The 15,921-nt window shown below is 45.2% G+C and overlaps 1 protein-coding gene across 3 annotated transcripts in view; it reads right to left on the bottom strand.

Moving 5' to 3' along the window:
* The window catches only part of AGPAT4 (1-acylglycerol-3-phosphate O-acyltransferase 4), a 67,404-nt gene that overhangs the window by 15,285 nt on the left and 36,198 nt on the right, over nt 1-15,921 (bottom strand). For all 3 annotated transcript variants that reach the window (XM_060753685.2, XM_060753686.2, XM_060753688.2), the window contains 3 exons: nt 11,183-11,344; nt 3,834-3,987; nt 208-310 (listed from right to left, as the gene is read on the bottom strand). In XM_060753685.2, coding sequence (XP_060609668.2) covers nt 208-310; nt 3,834-3,987; nt 11,183-11,344 — 419 coding nt within the window. The remainder of the gene's footprint in view (nt 1-207; nt 311-3,833; nt 3,988-11,182; nt 11,345-15,921) is intronic.

The raw sequence follows: 15,921 nt of genomic DNA, 5'->3' as shown, positions 1-15,921 counted from the left end.
GAAGGTCAAACTGAATGCATGGGTTCCCCCTCCACCTGTCTCAACCCCAGTTTCCTTTCCTGGCCCATCTGCACTGGCCAAAAAATATAATCATTTCTTTTGGAACAGACCATATATTTGCTGCTTTGAATTTTAACATCAGCTCTTTTTGCTTACAAATACAATACATCGCTCAGGAAATGAAAGCACAAGGGGAAAAATACTTGCCTGACATATAAATCTGCATGGTATTTCTTCCCATTTAAAACTCCCAGCAAAGTTGGATTTTCATTGTTTCTAAAGTTCAGCGTAGAATCATACACGGCAGAAACTGCAAAGAAGACACTGCACTGTGATTGCTCCCACAGATTAGTTTTCATCATTATTGAGGCATCAAAATGAACACTGCTTGAAATTCACAGGGTCCCAAACTGACAACTACAGCCTTCTGCAGCAAAAGACTGTACAGAAGGTCTCCAAGTTATGAAAAAGATAGATTTTGTAGGTTTGCTCTTAAGCTGAATTTGTAAGTCAGAACAAGTACATTTTTAAGTATACCTCCACCTTCTCCCTCTCCCCTTCACTCTCTATAGCTTTGAATAGCATAGGGAAGGGTTAACATGCCTGTGGTGTTTGTTTTGCTGTGTGTCCCTTTTCAGAAGATTTCACCTCACTTTCTGTCCCTGTGATAACTGGATTTTGAAAAATTTGGCTTGTTGTGGAAACAAGGATTTGTGAGAAAGCTTCAGCAGAGACACCTTTCCCCCATTATAACTCTTTCAGGGGTGAATTTCCCTTCCAAGGGGTGGATTTCTCTCACTTCCCGTTGTCTAACCCCAGTTCTTCAATATGAGTCATATGTAAGTCGGGTGCCTGTATACCAGTATTTTCATCCCTTTCCAAGAGTTTAGTTCAGTCAAAAGGAGGATTCCAAATCTATCAAATACCAAGGAAATACCACTGAGAGCAGTTCTTGCTGTTGACCCCAGGGAGATACACAGTGAAGTTGATTATGTGATTGTGTGACTAAAGCCAACATTGACCAGAGCTCCTTGATGTTGGGTATGTTTTCTATGTTTTGTTTTTTAAGGGAAACAATGGGAAAAGTCTGCTAACATTTGGAAATATGATTTTGAAAGTTTATTACCCAAGGAACACAAAATATGTTATGTATAAATTGATTTGGCATAAAATCTTACAAGGGGGGTCCTGTTGGGTTTTGGTTCTGGGACTTACTGTGTAGATAACAAAATCTGGGGATGCTCAAGTCGCATTATATGTAATGGTGTACTAAAATGATATCTGTGGAAATGTTACAACTGGCCACCTTGATTACCATTTAATGGCCTAGCAGTTTTAAGGTCTGCCTTCTTACTGCCAGAATGATTAAATGCTAATCAAGATGGCCAATTGCAACATTCACACCTACCTCAAACAGACAAGAGTTCTTTCTCCCACCCTGCACATGCCACAGTTACATAAACCCAATTTTCCTAGTTTCCAACAGACCTCACAGCCTCTTAGAATGCCTGCCATTGATGCAGGTGAAACATCAGGAGAGAATGCTTCTGGAACATGGCCATACAGCCCGGAAAACTCACAAAAAAACAGCTTATAGTTTATTTGCTTCTTTTTTTAAAAAAAGTGACAAGCTTGGATAGAGCTGCCTGGGAGAGAATGACAGAAGTTAGATTAAAATACAATTTATTTAAAGCTTCTTTTACAGCTCTTTACAACCAAAAGCCAGAGTTAATGCAGAAAAAAGACAGCAACTCCAGAAACTCAGTGGATCTGAAATGTTGCAAAATATAACCATGAAAAAGGGGCCTTCAAAGGTTAACCTTGCTTTCACTTTCAGGAAGTGATGGGTAATCCAATAACTGCTACCATGGCAGCAGTAGCTGTAAAGCTGTAATGGAAAGTGAAGTGACAACCTGAATTAGAGATCAGAGGAAGGAAGGCTGAGAAAGCTTCATGTACCAGTTAAAACAATCCTTCAAAAGGAAAGAACAGTGGTGCTTCCTCAACTGCCAATAACTAAGACTAATGAGATCAAGTCAATTCACAATTGAGCCTGTCCATTCTCATTATCCTCCTATCACAGTTTAACGGGACACTTATCATCGACAAGCAATCATTTCATACTAACACGAAACATTTCCTAGATTTTTAAAATCACATTTCACCCAGGGTGGAAAATGCTGACATTTCCCACCGGGAAGAGTAAAAAAAATCTAAATATGACATACCTTTTACCTTTCAGCACAGCTAATATTACTTTGTTCAAGACTAAATATGCAAATACAAAAAATGGATGAGAAAAGGGAAGACACTATGTTCTGGAACAGCTGTTCCAGGAGCTCCAGATGTATTTGCTGTGTTTAAATGTTTGAGTGCAATCCCATGCTTGGGATTTTGCAGCAGGGGGTTTCCTGTTATAATTTGCATTTATAGGGTAAGCCACCTGCCAGTTATAGTTAGGTTCCCTGATCCCGCCCCTTGTTGAGTTTTGGAGGGAAAAAAGCCATTTTGAGTTAGTCCTCACAGAGAAGCCTTTCGCACAGGACATAGAACGAAGTGGCTCCTGTAGAAAAGCTTCGTCTTTTACAGCTTGGCCGGGGTTATACAGCCCTACGGCTTGGCCAGGAGACATACAGCCACAGCTTGGCTGAGGGACTCCAGCCGGCCATCACAGCAACCTGAACTCCTTCTTTTTCCCCGGAGGTCTACAGAGCTCTGTTGAGGCAAGGGTCACTCGCGGAAGCCAGACGCAGTTGGTACCGGGTGCAGGGGCTCCACGTCAACAGAGGCAAGTACAGACTGCCCAGATTAGAAGCTAGGATTTCCCCATCAGTTAGTTACAGTTAAGAAGACAGTGCCTGTTCCTGGTGGACAAGATTGAAAGAGCCTATAGACTTAAGAAAACCGTTAAAGTACCTGTTTGTTCCTTAATAAAAGAACTTTGTTGGACTTACTTTAAGCATTCTAAAGACTCTGTTTGGGGGAATCTAAGGGCCTTTATTCTGAGGCAGCCCCGGCGTCCCGTTGGGCACAGAGAATTTATGTCCTGTGTACGGTTTAATGTACAGGCCCAGCGTGCGACAGCACACACTATATGATATGATATGTTGACATTTCATCCAGACACAGCAGTTCAAAAGTAGCTCTTGGTTTGTAAGGCACGATACGATACATGACATGCCCTTGAACAAAGCACCAAAGAGTGGAGGATATGCATTAAGAATTCCTAAATTATACAGGTGAAATTGCCCTAAAATATCACTGCATCTTATTTAGCTTCCAAAGCCATTAATACCAAAAGTGCTTTAAGAAAAAAAAGAAAGGTGTCAGGGAGTGGAAATGTGAGATATAGTGGTTATTGTCCTGTCCATAGAAAAAAGTGGGGCAGTGAGCTACATCTCTTAAGTGCTCAATAGATGGTCTAATCTAGGAAAAAGCCTATGGATATGCTTCAATGTCCTTCTTCAGAGGCTACAGAACTAATAATAATAAAATAATAATAATAACAATGGGTTATTGTAGGTTTTTTCGGGCTATATGGCCATGCCTCTAGAACATGGCCATATAGCCTGAAAAAAACCTACAACAACCCAGTGATTCCCGCCATGAAAGCCTTCGATAATAATAACAACAACAAGTGTTGGACTTGTGATTTTGTGATACGATATCCAGCATATAGATCTCGTTTGCTGTGACATACTGTGCCTGGAAAACACAACCATCTCATTTCAAATTCTTCTTCAGTTCTAGATACCTATTCCATTGTGGGATACAGCAGCCAGTGCAAACACATTTTAAATGACTTATAATTTCTTCTGTGTGCCATTCCTTACCTACATTTCTCAAACACTGGACGGTGACAGCAAATCCCTTTGTCCGTGGCAGGAGATGGTATTTGAGCTTGGGGAGTCCTTTAGCTTCCGCCACCTGCATGCTGATTTCGTGTTTTTGCTCTGTGAATCTTGTGCCTTCACAGTGAATTAAAAACTGAAAGAGGAAAAGAAAGGAAGAAGCAGTTTGATAAGGAAAATAAATGGGAACAACAGCAGCAACAACCACTAAAAATGTGAAACAAATTATTTTACTGTGTCCTGGTGGATGGTTGGCCCAGAAGAAAACAAATGATCACTACAGATTCGCATTCAGGCAGCACTGGAGATAAATTACCAAACGGCACCTGTATACTAAAGCATAATAAGCACTAAGCTTCAGAAGCTGGATTGGCTAAAAATGCAGAGAACCAGGGAGCAAAAAACATTACAGAGTCCTGTTTCAGATGCATGACAAAATCACTATACTATTCTGCTGTGAATGAATACTCACTGTGCAATAAGAAAAAGTAAAGTTATGTATCAATGCCATTTATAAATAAATAAATAACCTGGCTGAGAGCCAAATGAAGCCAGTATGGGCCATTCTGAGCGAAAAATGAGAAGACAATTCTCCTCTCCTGCCTGCACAGAGGCAGCTTGTTAGACCCATAAGGTGTTGTAGGAAGGGGACTGGAGACAATGAAGTGCAACCTATTGATCTTTAGTTTGCCATTCCTGATCTAGACCACACCAGAGAAGTCTGTAAAATGCAAACGATTTGGCCGTATAGACCAAGGCTTCTTAATTTTTTCCACTCAAGACCCCTTTTGGCCTGAGATATGTTTACATAACCTTGGATACATAGGTATATAAAATACGTATAAAAATCAAACCTTTACTGATAACAAATCAGCACTTGCAAGGCTTGCTAAACAGGGTGATTTTTCTTTTTATGAAGTACAGATGAGAGGCATCATCTGCAGAGTCCACTGTAAACACTCCACAAGAGATTTATATAAATGTTTAAAGCAGCCATTGGATGACATTCAGAAAAAAAATTCTGGACCCCAACAATGAGCTAAGGGGAACTCATTTGAGGTCAAGATCCACAGTTTAAGAAGTTATGATATAGACAATAATAAAGAAACATCTAACTGGCAAATAGATCAGATGCATAGGAAAATAAAGATATAAAGACTTCTTCCTAGTGTCTATGACTGCTGAAAATTCTGAAGAAATTCTTTTTATTTATTTATTTATTTATTTATTTATTGCATTTATTGACCGCCCCTCTCAGCCCGAAGGCGACTCGGGGCGGTGAACAACGACAAAGAAAGACAGTATACAGTGAGTCGCGACAATACAAACCGGACAAATACAACATAACATATACTATACTAAAAATCCGCTTCGTCAAGTCCTGGGGTCATAGCCGAAATTCGTAGTCCTAGTTCATTCCAGTGTCATTCCAAGATACACTCAGTTGAAGGCCTGCTCGAAGAGCCATGTTTTCAGGCCCCTACGAAAGGCCATCAAGGAGGGCGCCTGTCTAACTTCAGCAGGGAGGGTGTTCCACAGCCGGGGGGCCACCACCGAGAAGGCCCGCTCCCTCGTCCCCGCCAGACGTGCCTGTGAGGCAGGCGGGACCGAGAGAAGGGCCTCCCCGGATGATCTCAAGGCCCTCGTGGGCTCGTAGGCCGAGATGCGGTCTGCAAGGTATTTTGGGCCGGAACCGTTTAGGGCTTTGTAGGATAACACCAGCACCTTAAATTGGGCCCGGTAGCAAATCGGCAGCCAGTGGAGCTGGGACAGCAGGGGCGTTGTATGCTCTCTGCGTCCTGCTCCCGTTAACAACATGGCTGCCGCGCGCTGGACTAGCTGAAGCTTCCGGGCCGTCTTCAAGGGCAGCCCCACGTAGAGAGCGTTGCAGTAGTCGAGGCGGGATGTGACCAAAGCGTGTACCACCGTGGCCAAGTCAGACTTCCCAAGATACGGGCGCAGCTGGCGCACGAGCCTAAGCTGTGCAAATGCTCCCCTGGTCACCGCTGAAACCTGGGGCTCCAGGCTCAGCGATGAGTCCAGGGTCACACCCAAGCTGCGAACCTGCGCCTTCAAGGGGAGTGCGACCCCGTCCAGCACAGGCTGTAACCCTATACCCTGTTCGGCCTTGCGACTGACCAGGAGTACCTCTGTCTTGTCTGGATTTAGTTTCAGTTTGTTCGCCCTCATCCAGACCATTACAGCGGCCAGGCACCGGTTCAGGACTTCGACGGCCTCCTTAGTAGCAGGTGGGAAGGAGTGACAGAGTTGGACGTCATCTGCGTACAGGTGACACCGCACCCCGAAACTCCGGATGATCTCACCCAGCGGCTTCATGTAGATGTTAAACAACAAGGGGGACAAGATGGAACCCTGAGGAACGCCACAGGTCAACGGCTGCGGCGTTGAACAGGAGTCCCCCAGTAACACCATCTGAGTACGACCCTCCAGAAATGACTGGAGCCACTGCAAAGCAGTGCCCCCAAGACCCATCTCTGCAAGGCGCCCCAGAAGAATACCGTGGTCGACGGTATCGAAGGCCGCTGAGAGGTCCAGGAGCACCAACAGGGACACACTCCCCCTGTCTAGCTCCCGGCGCAGATCATCCACTAAGGCGACCAAGACCGTCTCGGTACCATGTCCCGGTCTGAAACCAGACTGTGCCGGATCCAGATAATCCGTGTCTCTCAAGAATACCTGGAGTTGTGAGGCCACCACGCTTTCCATGACTTTGCCCAAGAAGGGAAGATTGGAAACAGGCCGAAAGTTGTCCAATTTAGTGGGGTCAAGTGATGGTTTCTTCAACAGCGGCTTTATAACAGCCTGTTTTAGGCTCGCTGGAATCTTGCCTTCCCGAAGGGAGGCATTAACCACCACCGTTACCCACTCGGCCAATCCCCCTCTGGCCTCCTTCAGAAGCCAGGATGGGCAGGGGTCTAGGATGGACGTGGTGGGTCTCATTCCTCCAAGTATCTTGTCCACATCCTCGGGTTTCACAAACTGAAAAGAATCCAACAAAATCGGACAAGCAGGTGCTTGTGTCACATCCACGGAGGCTGCATCTAATGTGGCGTCCAGCCCAGAACGGATCAAAGCGACTTTGTCTGCAAAGAACCGAGCAAATGCTTCACAGCGCGCTGCCGAGTTGTCAGGGCTCCCACCTGAGATAGGGGGAGTTAAAAGACCTCTGACAACCCGGAACAACTCCGCCGGACGGTTTTTTGCAGACGCAATAGTGGCCGCAAAGAAAGTTTTCTTTGCGGCTCTTATTGCCACGGCATATGCCCTTAAGAAGGACACAAACCGTGTTCGGTTTGGCTCGCTTGGGTCTGATCGCCACACGCTCTCTAGAACCCTCTTCCTTCGCTTCATCGCTGCCAGTTCCTCAGTAAACCAAGGAGCTGGTTTAGCTCGGTTACTTGAGAGGGGACGTTCCGGAGCGATCTTGTCAATAGCCCTGGTCATCTCCCCATTCCAGAGAGCGACCAAGGCCTCGACACGATCACCTACCGCGGTGGCGGGAAACTCCCCAAGAGCCGTCAGGAATCCATTCGGATCCATTAGCCTCCTGGGGCGGACCATCTTAATGGGTCCTCCACCCTTGCGGAGGTTAGGGGGCGCAGTGAGCCTAAATCTAATCAGGAAGTGGTCGGACCACGGCAACGGAGAGATGGACAACTCCTCCACACCGCCACCCTGCTCCCATCCCTGGCAGAAAACCAAGTCCAATGTGTGTCCAGCACAGTGGGTGGGGCCAGTTATTTGTTGGGACAGCCCCATGGTTGCCATGGCGGACATGAAGTCCTGAGCCGCACCTGTGAGGGTTGCCTCGGCGTGGATGTTGAAGTCCCCCAGCACCAGAAGCCGTTGGGACTCCACCGCCAGGCTCGAGACCACCCCCGCTAGCTCAGGTAGGGAGACTGTAGTGCAGCGAGGTGGACGGTACACTAACAGAATCCCTATTCTGTCCCGGTCACCCACCCTCAGGTGGACGCATTCAAAATTTGTGGTCTGCGGGATGGGGCTCCTGGTTAGATGGATGGTATCTCTATAGACCACTGCGACCCCGCCTCCCCGTCCTCCGGCTCTTGGTTGGTGTTGCACGGAGAAACCTGGAGGACAAAGCTGGGAGAGATTCACGCCCCCCGCTTCATCCAACCAGGTCTCCGTGATGCACGCCAGATCTGCCCGCTCCTCCAGGATTAAGTCCTGAATCCAAGTTGTTTTTCCGTTGACAGACCTGGCGTTCAACAACACCACCTTCAAGCCAGAGGGCCCGCTCACCTGGTTACACCAAATTACCTTAGGAGACCTATTGGGGATAGTTAATTTGGAAAAGCGGTCCGAATTAGGCCGAATTCGAGGTCTCCTTCTCCCGCATCTCCTCCTTCCCACCACGACCTCTATGGGGACCCCTCGGCTAGTGGAACACCTCCCCCGCTCCATGCCGCAGTTATGAGCTATAAGATTACTTTCTCCTACGCTTGTTGTTATGTTTATTGGTTCTTGCCAGCATCCCTCCTCCCCCTCCCCCCCCCCTCCCCACCACACTCTCCATCACAGGCTCCGGGCCACCTCCTCTTCTGCCCCCTCCCCCACACCAGAGCAACATAAACAGTACCCAAAGGGGGGCAGGGGACCACATGGGTAGCAGCAATACGGGTGGTAGTCGATATTCCGACTGCTTCAATAGACCAGTTCTTAAAGTGCATAGATTTCAGGAGCAGTCCGTCGGTGAGCGTGAATGATCGTAAATTAATTAGCAGCAACACACATTCAAAGGCACAATTAATAAAGTGCTAGGTCTAAAGTGCTCTACTTATCGATATAAAGTGCGGCACAGAGGGACAGGGAAAGGGCGAAAGTGCTGGTGCAATCTAGCAGCAGATGGCAGGTGCCTAGGTGCTCTAAATCGTTCTTATTACAATGATGACAGATGGCAACAATGACTACCAGGAAAGTGCTAGTTGATATTATACGATTACCCCTTATGGGTGATAATGGTGGTAGTTAACTAAATATTGCTATGACCCCGATGAGACTTTAGACGGTTGGTAAACCAGCGGATATGCTTCCGGAGTTGATAACTCGGGGGTGGGCAGCACAGATGGTTAATCACATTCTGCTCAGTAAATACCAGCAAAAAAGCCAGCTTAAGATCTACACAAGCTTAAAGGTCAACACAAGAGAGGTCCACACAAAGACGGTCAGCACAGCTTAAAGATCTACACAAGCTTAAAGGTCAACACAAGAGAGGTCCACACAAAGACGGTCAGCACAAGGGTCTACCCAACTTGTTGCTTTGCCCTGGTGGAGTTTGGGCCGGGGAGGGGCCGTGAATCCACAGCCGCCTGATGGAAGAGGGGCTGGATCGTAAGATGGAAAGGCGGCGATGGCCCCCCCAGCCACGGCAATGGCGACAGACCGGCGAATCGTTCAGCCGGTCCCAACGGGATGGTAATAGTCTCGTCGGGCGGCGGCGGCAACGGCCTGGCGGCAAAGGAGGCCACCACTCCGCAGCGGCCTGATGGAAGGAGGCCACCACTCCGCAGCGGCCTGATGGAAGGAGGCCACCACTCCGCAGCGGCCTGATGGAAGGAGGCCACCACTCCGCAGCGGCCTGATGGAAGGAGGCCACCACTCCGCAGCAGCCTGATGGAGGGGGCCGCAGTGGCGGCCTCACTGCAGTTGCGGCCTAGCTACCGTGGGGGCCTGGTGGCTGCGGTCCAGCGGCGGGCTGGCGATGGTCTGGTCGGCCCAGCACCTCCCAGTGGCTGGGGCCGTTGCAGGCAACGATCCCTTCCTGGGCAGGAGGCAGCGATCTCCTCTGGGCTACAGCGCTGGCAGCGGCCCGATGATGGTGTCGGCCGCGGTAATTGCAGCCGCGTCAGCTACGCCTGGTGGTGATCCGGCAGCTGTGGGAGTGGCAGAGGCGTCCAGCCGGGTCCTCCCTGGGCTCAAGAGGCCCCCAACGCCGAGGCTTTTCGTCAAGCGCGAGGCTTTCGCCAAGAGCGCGGCGGCGCTAGGACCTGGGGCGGGCAAAAATGGCGGCCGCGACGGTGGCCGCGACAGAGCTCTCGTCGGGCCAAACGGAACCCACGCAGTGGTCCCAGGCCCAGGCGGCGGTGGGACCGTCGGCCAGCCAGGAGGCCCGCAGCAGCGCTGGCGAGCACCCTCCTCAGGGAGCCGTATGCAGTCTCTCCTTGACCGCGGCAGCAGCAAGCAGCAAGCAGCAAGGCCCGGCTGCAGGCAAGATGGCGGCCGGGACGGCAACCACGCCAGATCTCACGCCGGGCTAGACAGGGCTCCGCAGCGGTCCCAGGCCCCAGGCGGCGGCGGAACCGCCAACGGGAGATGCCCAGGCAGTCAGCTCACCAAGAGGCCAGCAGCGCTGGTAGGTATCTTCCTTAGGGGGCCAGCCACAGTCGCGGCGTTCCCTTCCTCGGCGTTCCCTTCCTCCGCCTCCTGCCTCTCCCGTCTCTCAGCCCTTGGTTCTTCGGGTTCTGGGCCTCAACACCTCGTCCTTTGGTGTCGGTCTCACCTCCCCCAATTTTTGATGGTTCGAGGGGGGGGTTTTCCAAGGATTCCTTAGGATTCTGTGCAGATGGCTAGCGCAGCTCGGTGTTGTCGCTGCCGCCCGCCATCACCGGTGACCTCCTTTTTCCCTTAATTATGACATGATAAATGATTTTCACCCTTAAGTATGCCCTTTGCCCTGCATTTTAGCAGAAAAATGGAAGAGGAATCACCAGCTTCACTTAATGTATCTTGACATATATAGAGCATAACATGCCCCACATTCAGACAGTTCTACATTTTTAATGGCTTCTAGGAAGACATTTTTATTAAATATATTCATGCAAATATTTTATGGTTTCTGTGTAGAGAGCATCCAATTTTTTCTTGTCCAAATAATAATAATAATAATAATAATAATAATAATAATTTAATTTCTTACCCACCTATCCTTGTGGCTCAAGGACATAAAAAGATTTTTACCTCATCAAGAAATAGTGAATAAGATTTAGGAAAATTGCCACAAGATTTTTGACTTCAGCACAAGAGTTAAACTAACAGCACTTTTTGTCATTTTTGCTAACAGTGTTTTTGTGTGCAAGACTTCCACAGCATATAAAAGCTTGCAATGTTTTCGCAGAAAGTTATGAAGTGTAAAAAAAATCATTTTTAAATGTTCAAAACCACAAAACCTCAATGTCTACCCTTTACAATGTTTTCTTTGTTTACATTGTGAGACAGTAAAAAAGTGAAGATTTGTAACCTGTTCCTCCTGAAAGTGAAACTGATTATTAACAAAGTGTGCCAATGTTTACCCAGAAGTTTTCAGGATAGTCTCGGAGATTAAGCAGGCCTTCCACCACAGTTTTCCGATCCTCCTCCCATTTGCGCTTGCAGAAAACCATTTCGAGGAAATACCACATCCACCCAATGATCGGCATATAGGAAAGTTCCTTCTTTGCAAGGACTTTGGAACTCTGCAAAACAGGTGGGAAAAGACTGGGATGTTTCCACAGAAAATCAAATACTTCCTGGGCTATGGTAAAGGATAGACAGAAATAATAATATAGCTACACCTTTGGCAAATATACGAAGAGGGTGCCATTACCTTCTGCAGAAATAATTCTAGAATAGGAAGTGAATGACAACTCTAAAATTCATTACATTAAGGCAAGGTGGTCAACTGTGTAGAGGCCATGGGGTCATTTTCCTCTGAGGCCTCCCCTGCCCTTCAGTTCTACCATCTCTAAAGCAAACCAAAATGTTTCCCTTTGGGATAATACAGTGTTCTGGAGTGAAGAGGTATATTTTGTTTGTTTTCATAAATGGGGAAGGACTTTCTTCATGGGTTTTTTTTGGTGGGGGGGGGGGGGATACCGGTCAACAGGATTTATTTTTAAATGGGCCTGTGCCTGAAGTGGTATTTAGAAGCCTCAAAAGAGCAGAACAAAGGCCATAGACAATTTTTTGCTCATCACTCTTTAAGGTCTACTGTAGTTTCAGGGATTGTCATATGCCACTCAGAGATGATGGCCACAATCATATTCTGTTTATCTTACAAAATATACAATATCAACAGTGGGTTTCAAAAGAGAGAACAATTTTTTCTGCCAGATAAATATGGTCCAGGAGGACACTTAGTAACAGGACACTTAGTAATTTTACCCACTACTGTTCTACACTACATGCAGTCCCTGCTGTAGAGGGATGATGGATTTTATCAATTCATTGTAACAGATTGGACTGCTTTGTAGAATTCTTTGCCAAATTTACAGACTATAATGAATATGCATTAGATAGTAGTCTATTATAAATACGTACCCATGCTAGCTCCAGGCACGGAGCCAACCTGATTATAAATAAAGATAAGAGTTGAACACGTGAGGGAAAATTGAAGCAACTGACTGGCCTAATGTCAGCAAAAATGCCCAAGAACTTGTACACTAGAAAACATTACTGGATTTGTGAGTTAAGAGGAACCTCGGTGGGTAGATTAGCTGAGACTAGGAGGAAGGTAATTATGCCTACCACATTGTAGCTGAGGGTACAGACAAGACCAATATTTTCACTGGATGAAACAATGGGGAGAGGAGTGAGATCCTTTGGCTGATTGGCTAAGAAAAGGCTGGAGAGGGTATAAAACCAAAGTCTTTTAAAGACAAAGCACCCAATTTTCTCTCTGCAAACTGGTTCACCTCTGTTGTCAGGCAGATGCTGATAACCCAAAAACCTGTATGTGGGAAGATGTTGCCTGTTATCTAAACTCAACAGAAAGCCACAAGGTTAAACAGGCATCCTAGGAGAGTGAGTATTAACACAACACATTACTAGATCATTCTAATAGTGATTAGGCTTGTGCATTTCAGCAGAACTTCAATCTGTTTCTGCTATCTGAATTTAGTTTTTTGACTGCCTGCAACACATTTTTAATTATTTTATTATTTTATCCCACTCCCACTCCCTCCTTGTACATGCAATTTATACAGCAAACTACAGAAGCTACATTTGAAATATCAATCTCAATCTTAATTTTTCCACTCCACATCTTATTACATTCTCTAAATAATTACTAAATTAGTTACTGTAACCTTTTCAATTTTATCTATATTGTTCCATTTGTAATTTGTTATTTCCACATTTAACATATTAACTATATACTTATAGCAGTTAGTCGATGTCCATTTTGCTTTATCTTTCCAACCCCTCTAAAACAATTTGTGCACACCCTATTAATTTGTAAACCAATTTTTCTTTTTGTATATTCACCACCCGCACCACATTGACCTCAGAATCCAACACCACAAAACTAGGCATGAGCGTGAGCAGCTGCTTCTCAAGAAGTCATACATGAATCATGGATTCTATGGTCTCCGTGAGTTGCACAGCAATGTGAGCCTTGTCCACGACTTCAACAAGGAGCATGGGCTAGCGATGAAGAAACATGTATGTGTAATCACACTTCTGGTAAAGGTTCTGCTGGACCTCTCATCGGCCTTCAATACTGTATACCATGGTATCCTTTTGGGAGGCCTCGCGGGAATGGGCCTTGGAGGTATTGTTTTGCAGTGGATCCAGTCCTTCCTGGAGAGTTGCTCCCAGAAGGTGTTATTAGGGGACAGCTGCTCAGCCTCACGGCCATTGTACTGTGGGGTCAGGAGAATAGCCTACCATGCCACACAGTATAAACTGCACTCCAGGATCTTCTTCTGTTCCTTAACTATCTTTTTTGCTATTGCTGAAAAGATCTACAAGCCTTTTTGTTGATGTACACAACAGTACGGCATACCTCCCTTTATACTGAGAACAAAAGGAAGGGAGGGAGGGAGGGAGGGAGGGAGGGAGGGAGGGAGGACAGACAATTGGAAAACACGTTACAACACAATACAACTAAACCCAGGTTGGAAGATTTATGTGCATGGTATTGCATAAAACAGAAAGATATAGAAATGTTTACATATCCAATCAGATTGATAGCATTCACAAGAATTTAAGCAGTCACAATCAGTCACTTCATCAAGTATCCTCTCATGTAATTTATCACACTTCTAATAATATTCATATACTTCCAAGGGAGTAAAAAGGGAGTTATGAGTGACCACTGGGATGCTTTAAAGCATGAAAGGACTTAACCTTGGCATGTATTAAATGCATGCTTTTACAGCACAAATTAGGGCCATTTTTCCTATGATAAAAACCCACTCCATCAAATTCTAAGGGAGGAAAGGCAGGGAGAGAAGTACTCCTCTCTCATAAATGCACTTTTCATTCCTATCTCACCCAGGGTTTTAACCTTTAACACTTTATCTCACACATCTGGCCTGCCCTTTGTGTTTGATTTTACTATGCCATTTTATATTGTCTATTTTATTTTATTTGTTATTTTATATATTTTGTTATGATGTATTTATTTGCTATTTTGTGTCTAATTATGTTGTATTATTTTGGGCTTGGCCTCATGTCAGCTGCCCCGAGTCCCCTTTGGGGAGATGGTGGAGGGTTAAAAATAAAGACTATTATTATTATTATTATTATTATTATTATTATTATTATTATTATTAAAAAGAAACACAAGTGGGAAGCCGACCATTGTCTCTTACCATATATAGGTCTCACACTGATCACTGAGGTGCTAATAGATTGCCATCATATTAGGCTAATTGAAATCAAGTTCAAGTTGCTGTTCAATTTGTTGTTCAATTTGATCACATCGTTTACCTAATGCCAATTTAGTCTCAATTACATAATAGGGGTTCTGGACATTCTAACATTCATATTCCATGCTTCCTTGGATTTCTACTTTCCTATTTCATGCTTGTCTGTAATTTCTTATTTGATCTTATGTGCTGGAATGAGCAATCTCTTATAGTATACCAGCACTGAATTTCTGACCTCGTGGTTGGCAGTAAATTCTTCAAGTCAATGAAGCAACTGCCTGAAAGCATTCTCATGTAATTCCTCTGGTAAAAAGAAGAAAAGGAATGAAGATCAATCATGCAAGATGCAAACTCACTGGCTTTCAACCCTGTGCATTGCATTTTTCATTTGAATACTCAAAGCCATGGTTTCAGTTTTATATATTATGTGGAAAACTCACACATAAAACATTTCTTATGCAAGATGATTTTGCCAGTTCCTCCCTCTGAACAAAAGGCCACAACACCTGGTTGTCAAAGATTGCCTCTCATCAAAGTATTAATCTGGACTACTCTGCTTAGCTTTCAAGATCAGATAAGCTCTACATTTTATAAGAATATATTGACTACATTCACATGGTACAATGAAACCATTATTTTTACAAACATATCACCTTAGCCTATTTATTTTAAGGATTTTATTTTATTTTCAGATTTTCTACCAGCTTTAATCTATGTAGTCTAACAGGAAATATAATGCCTGAAAACTTCAACCCATCAAAATCTCACATTGGTTAAATTTCTTGACATCCTCATCACTCTCCTAATCAGATCTGACAATATGAGGGCAGCACAAAACAGAGTCAGGCTGGAAATGCTATTCCCTGGTGGAAGTTATCTATCCCTCACTTGTTTGTACAAATCTCTCCCTCCTGTACCATCGGCTTGACACTCACCAACATCTCTGATTTTACCTACATTTACACCTTTACACTTAATTGTTCAAAAAAATCAAAAAGTTATGCATTTATTTAAACAACTTGAGAAAATACAGAGAGATTTTCCAGACATGGCAAATGCATTGGAAAATACCAGCATTTGTTCCTGTTATGTCCCATCTTTGGCAGTCATTCAATGTTTGGGGCTCCTCTTCCATGGTATTCCAAAGGGTTTTGTTCCTATTCAAATGGTAAAACATTTTCATCTACTAATACATTTGGTCACCACAGTTAGGTGATGTCTAATGAATTTGGACATCACCTGATGAAAGTAGGCCTGCCTTCCTATTTTTGGGATGTTTTGATCCTCTTCCCTTTCTTCTTTATGTCCTCACAATTAACATTAACATTATTGCTCCTGCAAAAGCTCTCTGTAGACTCTTAGCATTAAAGCAGTACACTGTTTTCATAAAAATTCACCCC

The sequence above is a fragment of the Anolis sagrei genome, chromosome 1, assembly GCF_037176765.1.
Source record: "Anolis sagrei isolate rAnoSag1 chromosome 1, rAnoSag1.mat, whole genome shotgun sequence".
Classification (NCBI taxonomy): domain Eukaryota; kingdom Metazoa; phylum Chordata; class Lepidosauria; order Squamata; family Dactyloidae; genus Anolis; species Anolis sagrei.
This window is presented reverse-complemented; position numbering and strand designations above follow the sequence as displayed.